This window comes from Myotis myotis, unplaced genomic scaffold (assembly GCF_014108235.1).
Source record: "Myotis myotis isolate mMyoMyo1 unplaced genomic scaffold, mMyoMyo1.p scaffold_m19_p_4, whole genome shotgun sequence".
NCBI classification, from domain to species: Eukaryota; Metazoa; Chordata; class Mammalia; order Chiroptera; family Vespertilionidae; genus Myotis; species Myotis myotis.
The window spans coordinates 13,300,329-13,313,448 of NW_023416346.1; the positions used below are offsets into that span (position 1 = coordinate 13,300,329).

At 43.0% G+C, this 13,120-nt stretch overlaps 1 protein-coding gene across 2 annotated transcripts; it reads left to right on the forward strand.

Annotated features, from left to right (window-relative positions):
• Nucleotides 1-144: 144 nt before the first annotated feature.
• On the forward strand, nucleotides 145-3,433 carry CETN2 (centrin 2). 2 transcript variants are annotated; one of them, XM_036305813.1, is made up of 6 exons: nucleotides 145-217; nucleotides 351-491; nucleotides 1,255-1,416; nucleotides 1,680-1,808; nucleotides 2,312-2,449; nucleotides 2,854-3,433. In XM_036305813.1, the coding sequence occupies exons 1-6, from the start codon at nucleotides 215-217 to the stop codon at nucleotides 2,941-2,943; spliced, it is 663 nt and encodes a 220-aa protein (XP_036161706.1). In that variant the 5' UTR covers nucleotides 145-214; the 3' UTR covers nucleotides 2,944-3,433. The 2 variants fall into 2 exon arrangements, with proteins under 2 accessions (XP_036161706.1, XP_036161707.1); XM_036305814.1 differs by lacking the exon at nucleotides 145-217 and having other exon boundaries at nucleotides 267-491.
• The last annotated feature ends 9,687 nt before the right edge of the window (nucleotides 3,434-13,120 follow it).

Consider the following 13,120-nt stretch of genomic DNA (forward strand, 5'->3'; position numbering starts at 1 on the left):
CGATGCGCCAAGAGCGCGCCGCTCCTAGACTTGGACGGGGCCTTTGTCGGTTGGTCCCGCCCATTCAAGCTCTACGCCAATGGTGAGCGGCGGCGGTGGCGAGCGTGTTACCAATGGGGAGCGGGGCTGCGCGCGTGGCACGACGGGAACTACTCCCAGTTAGTGAGCGTACATTGGCTACCTTAACGAGAGCGGGAGCGGGAGTCGGTTGGAAATGGTGAGTGCCGCCCTCTGCCGCGCCCCTTTTCTAGAGGCCCAGCCCTTAACCTGGTCTAGGCCGTCCCTCTGTCTTTTCCGTGCGGTTCTTGGCTTCAGCATGTCCCTCCTTACTCTGTTATCTTTCTCCGAAGGATCCGAAGAAACCCCAGCTTCCTCGCGGGGCCTTTTCGCTGCCTCCTCTTAACCCTCAGCCGGCCCGCAGCCGCCCCCCGGTCATGCGTGGCCCTCTGGCCAAACTGTTCCAGGCCAAAGAAGACTCGGAACCTCCGAAGGTCTGACCCCTCATAGACCCACAGTGTTTGGGGGGAGGTTTATGATATTTATTAACGCTCATTTTGAAATTTAAATGTAGGGCCATTCGGGAGACGCTCTGACCTACTTGGGGAAGGCAGAGAGAGATATGCCCAATGGATTGAGTTTTATTATTTGATATTGACAGAATGTACATCTTAATAATATTTGGCCAAATCTAGAAGTAATCAAAACTGATACTTAGAGGGAAACGGAGTACCGCGAGTGGCCGTTGTAAGGACATTCTAGTGGGCAAACTACGACCCGCGGGCCGGATCCGGCCCGTTTGAAATGAATAAAACTAAAAAAAAAAAAGACCGTACCCTTTTACGTAATAATGTTTACTTTGAATTTATATTAGTTCACACAAACACTCCATCCATGCTTTTGTTCCGGCCCTCCGGTCCAGTTTAAGACCCCATTGTGGCCCTCGAGTCAAAAAGTTTGCCCACCCCTCTAGAATTAGAATTCAGGAAATGTTTATCATCTGTACAGTTATCCACACTCTGGTTCTTAGCTAGCTTTTGGTCCTTGCTTCTAGAAACAATAGTAAACAGAGGGAGGGATAGAGGTGCATGGAAAGATTGTTATTCCCAATAAACCCTATTATCCCTCCAATTAAGCAAAGCTTTGGGATTGGTTGGTATAAAGTATTTTAAAAGCATATATGGTTGTGTTTATTTTATGTAATATATGGACTACGTTACATAATATTGTGCTTATGTGTTTGTAAACCATCTAAAGGCTTCTTCTAGCCATAAGAAGGCAAACGTGGCATCATCTTCCCAGCCAAAAAGAGTGAATCCTAAGCTGGAGCTTAATCCACAGCAGATACAGGAGCTACGCCAAGCTTTTGATCTCTTCGATACTAATTCAACTGGGACCATTGATGTTAGAGAGCTCAAGGCAAGATCTGTACATTCCTGCTCTGCCTCCTTTCCTTTCCTGTGCCTCTTTGTCTTCTTTCCTTGTCACCACTCTACTCCCATTGTCCTCTTCTCCCTGAAAAAAGTAACAAGGGAAGAATACATTGTGCTGTTGTCCTATCTTTACTTCAAGTGTGATTCAATAAAATGAGTGCAGATGCTGGCTTAATGCTCCCAATACTGTCATTTTTGCTCTTGCTATATTTACATGTGTATATTGAGATATTCCTGTTTTCATTGTAGGTGGTGTTGAGAGCAATGGGCTTTGAACCAAAGAAAGAAGAGATTATGAAGATGATAAATCAAGTGGATCCAGAAGGTACAGGAAAAATGAATTTCAATGACTTCTTGACTTTGATGACTCAAAAAATGGTAAGTTAGCTCTTCAAGACCACAAAGTCACAGGAAAAGTCATGTTACCCTCTGTAGTGAAGGTACTACTGCTATCACTTTTTTTGCTATTGTCTTTCTTTAACTGGTATATCAATATGATAACCACAAGCAATAAAGCCTATAAACACCAACAATATTACAGTATCTCACATTTTGACAAGGTGCAGTCCCTATATTTCCCCTAATTTTAACTGCACCCCTCCTACTGTTTTTTAAAAACAAGTCCAGTTTCTCTTTGGTTTGTATAGAAAGAATGCGGTAAGTGCAGTGCCTTATTAAGTTCCTTTTTAGCTTCTAGGGTTTGTAATGTCATTGAGTTTGTCCTCTTTTTCTACCCTGAATGATGTTTGATCTCCTAGGACCTATGTCACAAAGGCTGTCACCAAGACCAAGCAATGATGTAGGGGAGGGCAGAGGGGTTATACAGTAATGAATAACTGCAGTGTTTCATTACTCATGTATTTTATGTTCTACTTGTTAAGTGCGAGAAAGATTCCAAAGAAGACATCCTGAAAGCTTTCAAGCTCTTTGATGATGATGAAACTGGGACCATATCGTTTGAGAATCTCAAACGCGTATCCAAGGAGTTGGGCGAGGACATAACTGATGAAGAGCTTCAGGTTTGTAATGCACCCGCCTGGAACCCAGAATTCCTGGTTAGAGCTCTGGGTGACTCTTCTGAGTTACATTTTGTCTGATGTGAGCACCACTTTGAAGGAAAACTAGTGTTTTTTCTTGTCCCTCTGTTGACCACTTAATTTCCCTTTTGTAGTGTGACAAACCTATGCACCCTGCTCTCAGAAAAATACACACATGGACAGTTTTACTTTCAGTGTTAGGCTTTAGGAATCCACTCAAGCTCCCTTCTAGGTGATATATATGACAAAGTATGACTTAGATTTCAGATAACTTTTCAGGAACCTTGGACAGTTGTCTATTCATGTAGTATTAGAAAAGCCTGTTGCTTGGTCACATTTTAGCTTCATTATGAATTAATCTAACCTGAATCCTTACTGTCATGCAGGAAATGATTGAAAAAGCTGATCGAGATGGAGATGGGAAAGTCGATGAGGAAGATTTCCTGCGTATGATGAAAAGGACCAGCCTTCATTAAGAGTATTCTCTCCTGTTGCAAGCACACACAACTAGTTTTACTGCCTGTTATTGTGTGAAACCTGGTTTTTGAGAACACAAGTGTTTTTTTCCCACTAACCTCCCTATATACCTTTAGTAACAACCTCACATCCATTTTCAACTTTTGTGTTTTTGACAATATTGTTCTTTGTGAGGTGAACTGCTGCTTTCTTTAATTCGCCAAAACAGAACAAGAGCACATTAGTGCATTTACCCACTTGCCATTCTACCTTGCATTGCTTCACTCTTGTCATGCAGTCCCACATTTATGCCACCATAGAAAGACTTCTCAGGGAAACATGTGTTGTAACTTTGTCACCACAAACAGCAGGCATCTCTACAATGGTTCTGGTTTTAATTGACACCTAAGTGCAGCTTTCTCTTTTAAAAAATACAGTGAACTCTCACTTGCATTTGGATGTCTTTTTCCTGTTTGTTTTGTGTTAAAATAAAGCATTTATTTGAGCTTTTGTTCTCTAAGAGTGAGTTCTTTGGCCTTGACGGAGTTAATCTTCTAAACCAGCGGTTCTCAACCTGTGGGTCTCGACCCCTTTGGGAGTCGAACAACCCTTTCACAGGGGTTGCCTAAGACCATCGGAAAACACATATATAATTACATATTTTTTTTGTGATTAATCACTATGCTTTAATTATGTTCAATTTGTAACAATGAAAATACATCCTGCATATCAGATATTTACATTACAATTCATAACAGTAGCAAAATTATAGTTATGAAGTAGCAACGAAAATAATTTTATGGTGGGTGGTCACCACAATATGAGGAACTGTATTACAGGGTCGCGGCATTGGGAAGGTTGAGAACCACTGTTCTAAACCATTGTGTTGAAGGCAGTCTGGTAGATCCCAAACTCCTTACCAGCCTGTGCGCAGAAAATGAAATAATCCTTTGCTATTGGCATGAGTTGTTTCTTTGCCTTGGAAACCTGTCAGTGGTCAAAACTAGAAGAATCCACTTCATGTAACCCTAAATGATGCCCTAAAAATGGTTTTGATAAAGTGTAAGGCAAAAAAAGAGTTCTTGGCAATTCATGTTTGGACAAATCAGGGAAATCCAGGTTCTTATGACAGTAGGTTTAATTCAGCCAACTTCTGGTCAGTTTATTTGCTGGATGGTTTCTTAGAATATTGGCATCAGGTTGCACTGGGTGACTTTGTTCAGTTCCCTTTTGGTCTCACAAGGGATGACCTGTAAGAGAATTCCTGGCAAATGGCATTAAGCCTCTGCTCTAGGCTGAGGGTGGGAGGATGAAGGGCTGGAATGGAAAATGAGTAAGGATGTAATGTTCCTTTACCCACACAGGGTGGGGAGAGAATGAATTTCAGACTGCTGAGGGCATCCTAGTTCCAAGATAGGGTTGCCTGATTTAGCTAATTAAAAAAAAGAAACATCTAGGTCAATTTGAATTTCAAATCAAGAAATTGTTTTTAGTACAGGTTTGTCCCATTCAGACTTTGTTGTTGTTTCTTTATTCATTGTTGATCTGAAATTCCATTTTACCTGGGTGCCCTATATTTCACCTAGCAACCCTAGGTGGGGAGCATGTTAAGAAGCATGGCTGTGGGTTTCAGTCCCTGGACACTGGCATCCTGGTGGACTTGACCCCCAACCCCCTGAGTCTCCTGTGCCAAGCAGCCATTGTAAGATAGGTTGTCAGTTACTCAAAGGAGGGAATAGGGACAGAATAAATGGATGAGGGACTAGAGCAGAGAGTTGCAGGGGATTCAGGAAGATGGAGACAGGGAGCTGGGGCCAGTTCATGTGGAGGCATAAAATAAAGCTGCAAGGGGATGGGAGGATGTGGATGGAGAGAGGGCTGGGGTCAGTTTGTGTGGGACAGGACCAAATGGATGGAGAGAGTGAGAAGGATGGGGAGGAAATGGTTGGAGAGGTCAGTGCAGGTGCAGATGATGCAGAAAGTTGTTGTGCAGTGGTTCCCAATGTGGGGGTACACGCCCCACAGGGGGGCAATTTAAGAATGAGTTATTAACTGAATTTTTTGCATTTCTTATGGTTCTAAGGGCCTCATATACAGTATATAAACATATACTGTGACATTTATGCATTTCACTTCTTTATTATATGTTTTGAAACTTATTTGCTATTTTTTCATATCACTTCATATTATTATTATTTTTAACAATTTCTTAATGATTTCTTCCTCAGTACTTCAACTCTCCTTTTGTTCCTTTATTTTTCTCTTTCATGGTTGCCATGTTTTTTAGAAACTGTTTAGACCAAGTTAATGGCCTTTTAGGCTTCCTCCACATGGATAGGAGTTCACTTTTTTAATAATAAGAATTATATGTCATGGCGGGGGGGGGCAATCAGGATTTTAGAGATGCTTAGGTGGGGCATGGCCAAAGAAAGGTTGGGGACCACTGTTGTAGAGTGAGTGGAGGGTGATGGTGAGGGAAGGGAGCAGAGGTCATTTCATGTGGGACTGGACAAGAGATGTCGGGGAGATGGGGGACAGAAAAAATAGAAGAGGTTAGTTTCTGTGCAGCTGGACCAGGGAGTTGTAAGGGGAGTAGTTGGGTAAAATCTGGATGTGTGTGTGTGGGGGGTGGGGTGGGGGGGTGAATAGGGAGGGAAAGGCAGGGTAGATCAGCTCATGGGGATTGTTCACAGAGCTGAAGGGGGTGGATGTGATGAGCACAGAGGGGGAGGGGATAGGGGTCAGCACTTGTGGTTGGACTAGAGAGATGTAGGGGGTGTAGGGTGGAGTGAGGTGGGAAGGTAGCAGAGTTCAGTTCAATTAGGGATGGATCAGCAAGATATTGGAGAGTGAGATGGGACTGGGAAGTAGAGGGACTGAAGTCATCTATGTGAGCAGAGAAGAGTGATTGGGGGGAGGGGGAGGAAAAGAGGGCAAAAGTTAGTTCATGTGCAGAACTAACTAAAGTTAGTTCAGGCTTTAGGGACTTTGGGGGTGATGGGGAGGAGAAGAGAGCAGTTTTTAATTCACTCAGCCTGAGCAGAGAGCTTCTGTGGGATGGGGATGATGGGAGGGTAAGGATACAGAGGTCAGTTCATGTTGGACTGCACCAGAGAGCTTTAGGGCAGTGGAAGTGGGATTTTGACACAGAGAGCACAGACATCTGTTTATGGGAGGATGAACCAGAGAGCTCTATGGGAGTTGTGGGTAGGGGGAGAGGAAGGAGGAAAGGTGCCTTCATATGGGGCTTGACCAGAGAGATATGCAGGTGTAATTGAGGGGAATGAGAGTAGAAGTTAGTTCTTGTGGGTGGGATAGAGAAGTATATGCACATGGGGGATATGGAGAGCAAGAGGGGGGCATTTTATGTTAGGCTGGGTATTGGGAAGGAGAGGGAGCCAAAGTTAGTTGATATAACACGAACCAGAAAGAGTCATAGTGAGATGACAGGAATGTGGATGGAGAAGTTCCTTCATATAAAGCTGGAGTAGGGAGGTGTAGGGGGTGGAGAGGTGGGGATGGAGAAGGAGATGGAGTCAGTTCCTATGAGGATGTGGACAGATACTGGGAGATGGAGGGAATGGGAGTTTTAGGGGAAGAAAGGTGAGAGAAATGAGGAGGGATAAGAAGTCAGTTCCTGTGGGGCCTGTTGGTCCTCCCTAGTAACTCAGGGACATATCAGGCTTCCTTGAATGAACTCTTTGGTGGATTAGTCTTTTCTTTGCTCTAAACTGTTTCACTTGCTAGGAACATCTGGATTCATTGGTAGCTATATTCAGGCTTTGAGTTAAGTAGATTCTATCTAAGGAAGTGTTTAAAGAAGGGGGGTAGCTCAGATCCTGTCCTTACAGACATAGAATTGCTGCTGGACCCAGACCACTGACTGGACACTAAAGAGTGGAAATGCACATTGACTGACCTAGGGGACACTCTTGAGGTCCTTCCACCTTCAGATTTTAAATTCTTGGTTTTGTTACAGTTTAAAATACTAGGATTTTTGGCAGCACACTCAAAGGGGTAAGACATTCCAAACAACACTTTACTGATGGTTACAACTCAGTCACACCTCCATAGAAAATAGCCATTAGTCATCCCTCTACACAGTCACTCTTTGGTTTGATTAGAACTGCTTGCTCCCAAATCGCCCTCCTTCATGATGCCAAGTTTCCCCAAAGTCCAGGAACTACCTTTTCTTTGAGCCCTTCAGGACCATTGTGATAGTATCTTACAGCAAGTAGCTCTCTCCATTCCATGTCTCATGACCAGCTCAGCTCACCACCCTATATTCTAGAAGCTGCTGGGATATTGTGCATCTTCAATTGTAGCAGAAGTAAGCAGTCTGCATTGATTGCAATTGTGAACAGTGACAGCACCCTAGTAATGGTATCAGCGGTGCCTGAAACTCTCACAGGGACTAGGGGCAATTTCTTAAAACATCACCATGGGAACTTGATGTATCTGGAAGCCAAGTTACCTCTTCCCTAGCTTTTATATGATGATCCCCAGTATTTTCTTCTGAGCCTCCCCCTTTTCTTTCTGGTTGCTATAGTTTTGAAGCCTATCATATTCATTTCCTTTCTCCTCTTTGCCCTGAACATCTGGTATGTCACCAAGATTTCCCTATAGTAATTGCTCTGATCAGCCCCTTTTTCATTTCTGAAGCTACTACCTCAAACCAAATTTGGATTGCTGTAATGTTTTCTTATCTGCTTTCTCTGTCCTGTCTTTTCCCAAGATGATCTGTGGTACTATCTTCCTCATGCCATTACCTTGCTCAGGAAGGAGCCTGGCCTTCAGATTAAGTCATACCTGGTCCAAATTTCACTTTTCTGTTCAGCAGCTATGGGCTTGGGGGACATGACTTAACTGCCCTGAACCTCAGTTTCCTCGTTTAGAAAACAGGGGTGCTGTGCATAGGGAGCTAACAAATATCAGGTGCATAGGGTAGTGCCAGACACTTGGTGGACATGCAATGGGTGATGCTCCCATCACAGCCTCATTTAGAGGCCATCCACCTTCTTGGTTACCAATTATCACTGTCCATTTGCCTGCTTTTCTTTTTCCTTAGTGTAAGAACAGGGAAAAAGTCTTTCTTTTTCTTATATGTGGCCTTCCACAATCTATGAGAAGCACCTGATAATTAAACTCCACAGTTTGTTGGCTCCTCTGTTTGAACTGTGGAATAAAATAAGTTACTCTTAAGGCAACATTCTTTTTTTTTTTAATGGAAATTTTTTTATTACAACTTTTATTTTATTTTATTTTATTTATTGCTTAAAGTATTACAAAAAGTATTACATATGTCTCCTTTTTTTTTCCCTCGCCCTTGACAATCCCCTGGCCTCCCCTACCCCCCAGTGTCTTATGTCCATTGGTTATGCTTATATGCATGCATACAAGTCTTAAGGCAACATTCTTGCATCCCCATCCTCCCTGCTATTTTCACAACTCAGGGATAATTCGAACCAAGGAGTTTCTAGTTGGTAGAAAGTTCCTTTCTCCCCTATCCTTCAAACAAGCCTCTTTTGAACTTTTCATAACTTTTGCTCCAGTCTGTTTTACAGGCTTGGGAAAAATACTTATAAGACACCTCCTTAGGACCTCTGCCTGCCTGTCTCCTGGGAAGCAAACAAACTAACACTTTTCAAGACAACTCCAGATATCTCTGCTCAGTCTCGACAGAATTCCACTCCCTTCCTGTTGCCTAGCAACAATGTCTGCTTAAAAGACCAGGCCACTCTTTGTTGTCTTCCCTGTATTGACTAGCAGTATTTGGCCCTCTTCCTTTGTGGAAAGTAAAATAAACTTCCCCTCTGCATCTCTTCTTTTAGTTGTGAATTCTTTCACAGCCTGCATCACCTGCCAAACCCTAACACTTAACTTAGACTTTTCTGTCCTTAAAAAGTGCCTATGTGTGTTACCCTTGATATAGAGTTCATACATGTACTTATGCCTCTGCTATTGTCCCTAATGAAGTATTATGTCCATATTTTCCCCAAATCTGTATTCTTCTCTTCTTATAAAACTCTCCCCCACCCCTGAGCTCCCTCCTTCCAGAAAAAGACTTTGGTTATAGAGTAGAGAGTACTTGTGGGCTACTTTCCAGCTGGAATTCTGAGACAGCAGCTTTGAGATATGTCCCTTCCTATGAGGTGGAGTGCCAGGACAGAGAAGCTCCAAGGCACCCAATCATCTGGAATCTAACAGTGGGTTCAAACTGGAGCTTCTTGGTGCCTCAAGAGAGCTATGGCCCCAAATAGCCTTGGATTGCAATGGAAAGGATGCCATAGTGGAGACATTCCTGGAGGGGCTGTGGACCCTTCAGAAAAGGCACTAGGTGTGGACAATGATGGAATGACAGCTTGTCTGATTGGAAGCTCAACTGGGTCTAATTAAAAGATAACTAAATGATATGTTTGCATTTCTGTGTTTGGTGCAGGGAAAATTATTTACGTGCTACATGGTCTTACTGAGACTCGCAAACTACACTGAAAATTTCTCAAGGGCAGAGCACAGATGTGCCTTTTATTTCTTCATAGCTGTGCTTTGTGCCTGGTATAATGTTCTGTTCACAGGCAGTCTCACTCGCTTACCAACTTTGTTGATCAAATATCAATGATTTATTACCTCATTAAAAAAATCTAGCATTCTGTGGCTCTTTTTTTCTGACCATTATCTTTTGTTATGATTTGAATTGTGCTCCCTTAAAAGATATGTTGAAGTCTTAACCCCCATACCCCAGAATGTGACTATTTGGGGACAGGATCTTTACCAGGTGATACTGAGGTCATTTGGGTGGGCCCTGATTCAAATTGACTGGTGTTATTATTATAAAGAGGCAATTTGGACACAGAGACATGCATAGAGGGGAGGCAATGTGAGGGCACAGGGAGAAGACAGTCTTCTGCAAGCCAAGAAGAGAGGCCTGGAACAGATTCTTCCTCACAGCCTCAGAAGGAACCTATCCTGCTGACACCTTGATCTTGGACTTCTAGCCTCCAGAATGAAGAGACAATACATTTCTGTTGTTTTAAGTCACCAGTTGGGGTACTGTGTTTTGGCAGCCCCAGCAAACTCATTCATCCTGCTCTCTTACTGAAAACTTTCTTTGTTCCTTAAGTGTCCTGACCAGAAGTACACATGGCCCTGTTGGGGAAACAAAGTTTGGCCTTGGACTCTCTGCTGTAGAACTCCTCACTCCATGCATGCTGGATGTGGCTTCTTCTGGAACACATGAGGGTGGGCAGCATTCTTCCTGAAAGCTTGTACATTGATGTGAAGCTATATCCTTGTGAGATCATGTATGTGGGAAAATATTTGTGCAAATCCTACTACAAAGTGGTCTATCAGGTACTCTGATGACTACAGAGCGAGTCAGAAAAGCATGGGAATGATGAGTGAAACGAAGCAGGTGACAGAGCTTCGGATGGTGATGGTGGTGGTTTCTTGTTTCTGCTCTATACAGTTGAAAAGAAGTGTTTTGGGGATGAACCTGGCTATATGAAAGAACTGAAACCAACCTCATGAAGGGAACCATGAGTAGCAATCAAATATCTCTGGAGTTGGACTAGTGAAGTTCCTCTATGTTACCTCTGGCAAATTACCTCATTGGTTTTTTATTAATAGCACTCACCTCAAGGGTATCTATGAGGATTAATAAGCTAATATATCAGAACAGAGTCTGGCACATAGTAGACATTCAATAAACACTTGTTGAATGAATAAATTCAAAATTAGGCTGCAATCTTTAACTATGGGGTTGCATCATTTTTCCCAGTGGTGCAATTTAGGGGTAGACTAGTAGAAAAGGAATTCCTTGCCTGGAACACTTACACTTCAGTGGAGGTTCTTAAATTTCCTGAAACAACATGCACAATTTGTGTGTACAGGAAAATGGGCAATTTTCATCAGATTTGTTCAAAGAGTTCATGAAACAAAAAAGATTTAGACCTATTGCCCTGGATTTGGACATTGCCTTTTGGGACATGAAGAGAACTATGCAAAACCATAGAATTGTGTCATCGAGTGTGTGTGTGTGTGTGTGTGTTCACAGGTACTGGCTGAGGTCTGTCTGTTTCCTGGGCCAGCCTGTTGTACCTCATACAAAGAGGTCCAATAGGTACACTGATGACTGCAAACCGAATAAAGCAGCTGCTGCTTCCCTGCTGCTCTGGGGATTGGGGAAACTCTACCAAGCTGTCTCTGTGGCTGTTTAGACTTCCTGGCAATCGTAAGCTCCTTGGAACCTCCGGGATCCAGCAACCTCACCATTCTCCTGGATTTCCCCCATCTCCTTCCCTTCCCTCCAGTCTTTCTTAGCTTGAAAATCAATTTTCTTGAAGAAAAAATCCAACAAGGTGGAATTTATTTTCTTCTTAAAAGTTTTTCTTACCTCTCCTTACATTGCCTGAAAGAACTTTTACTTCTCTGTCTTTAGTTTTCTTTGAAAACCTCAATCCATTTTTGGTGTTAGCCTCACTGAAATTATTCTTTGGGATCTACACCATTGCTTTTTAAAAAAACACACGTTTTTATTGATTTTTTAGAGAGAGAGGAAGGGAGAGGGATAGAGAGATAGAAACATCAATGAGAGAGGAACATCATGGATTAGCTGCCTCCTGAACACACCCCCGCTGGGGATGGAGCCCGTAACTGGGGCATGTGCCCTGACTGGCAACCACTTGGTTCCTGGGTTGATGCTCAACCACTGAGCCACACCAGTCAGATGACACCATTGCTTTTTTTAAAATTCATAATTAGATCAGTTCTCTATTCATTCATTCATTCATTCATTCAGCAATACTTAATGAGCACCTATTCTGATCCAGGCTTTGAAGTGAATATATACAGCCTCATGGGATTTACATTCTAGTGAAGGAGACACTGAGAAAAACATCTCAAGAAAATAAAGCAGGATACGGAGATATAAAAAGATGAAAGGGGTACTATTTGGTCGGGGAAGGCCTCTGTGGAGATAACATTCAAGCAAAGACCCAAAGCTGTGCAAGGATCTGGGGAAAGACAACCAAGGCAGAGGGAACATCAAGTGGGAAGGCCTTGAGGCACCAGTGGGTTTGGTGTGAGTGAGGAACAATGAGGAGGCCCATGTGGTTGGGGCAAAGTGAACAAAGTGAAAAATGGCAGGTTGCAGAGTAGGCAGAGGTATGGTAAGGGGTTTTATAAACCCCATGGGTAAGGGTTAATGTTCTGTGGGCAATGGGAAGCCATCACTGCGACTTGAGCAGAAAAGTAACATGCCTTGCACTGGAAAGGACTGTACTGGCAGCTGTGCTGAGAATGTTAAGAATTACCTATGGAAGCAAAGGTGGAAGCATATATCTTTTCACATATGAGCTCATTTAGAGATCTCCCTGCATAACCACATGGCTGACTTTTTTAAAAAATCACATTTGGCCTGGCCAGTGTTGCTCAGTGCTTGAGCATTGACCTATGAACCAGGAGGTCACAGTTTGATTCCTGGTCAGGGCACATGCCAGATTGTGAGCTCGATCCCCCAGTGTGGGGTGTGCAGGAGGCAGCCAATCAATGATTCTCTCTAATCATTGCTGTTTCTAGCTCTCTCTCCCTCTCCCTTCCTCTCTGAAATAAATAAAATATATTTTTTTAAAAATCGCATTTGGATTATTTGAGATTGGGAAATTTTTGATCTGGAATTTGAAGCGACAGAAGACAATTTCCCCTTCTTAGAATCATCAGCTTTCAGTAGCCACCTTACCTTCTAGAGCAGCGGTTCTCAACCTGTGGGTCACGACCCCTTTGACGGTTGAACGACCCATTCACAGAGGTCGCCTAAGACCATCGGAAAACACATATGTAATTACATATTGTTTTGTGATTAATCACTATGCTTTATGTTCAATTTGTAACAATGAAAATACATCCTGCATATCAGATATTTACATTACGATTCATAACAGTAGCAACATTATAGTTATGAAGCAGCAACGAAAATAATTTTATGGTTGGGTCACAACATGAGGAACTGTATTTAAAGGGCCAGAAGGTTGAGAACCACTGTTCTAGAGCCTCTAGCAGTGGGACCACAGATGTGTTGTGTGCTCTTTTGTTTTCTGCCTTTTTCTTCCTGGAGTCTTCCTTCTCACTTCCTCTAGCCCAGTGGTTGGCAGACTGCGGCTCGCGAGGCACATGTGGCTCTTTCACAAAATACCGACTTCT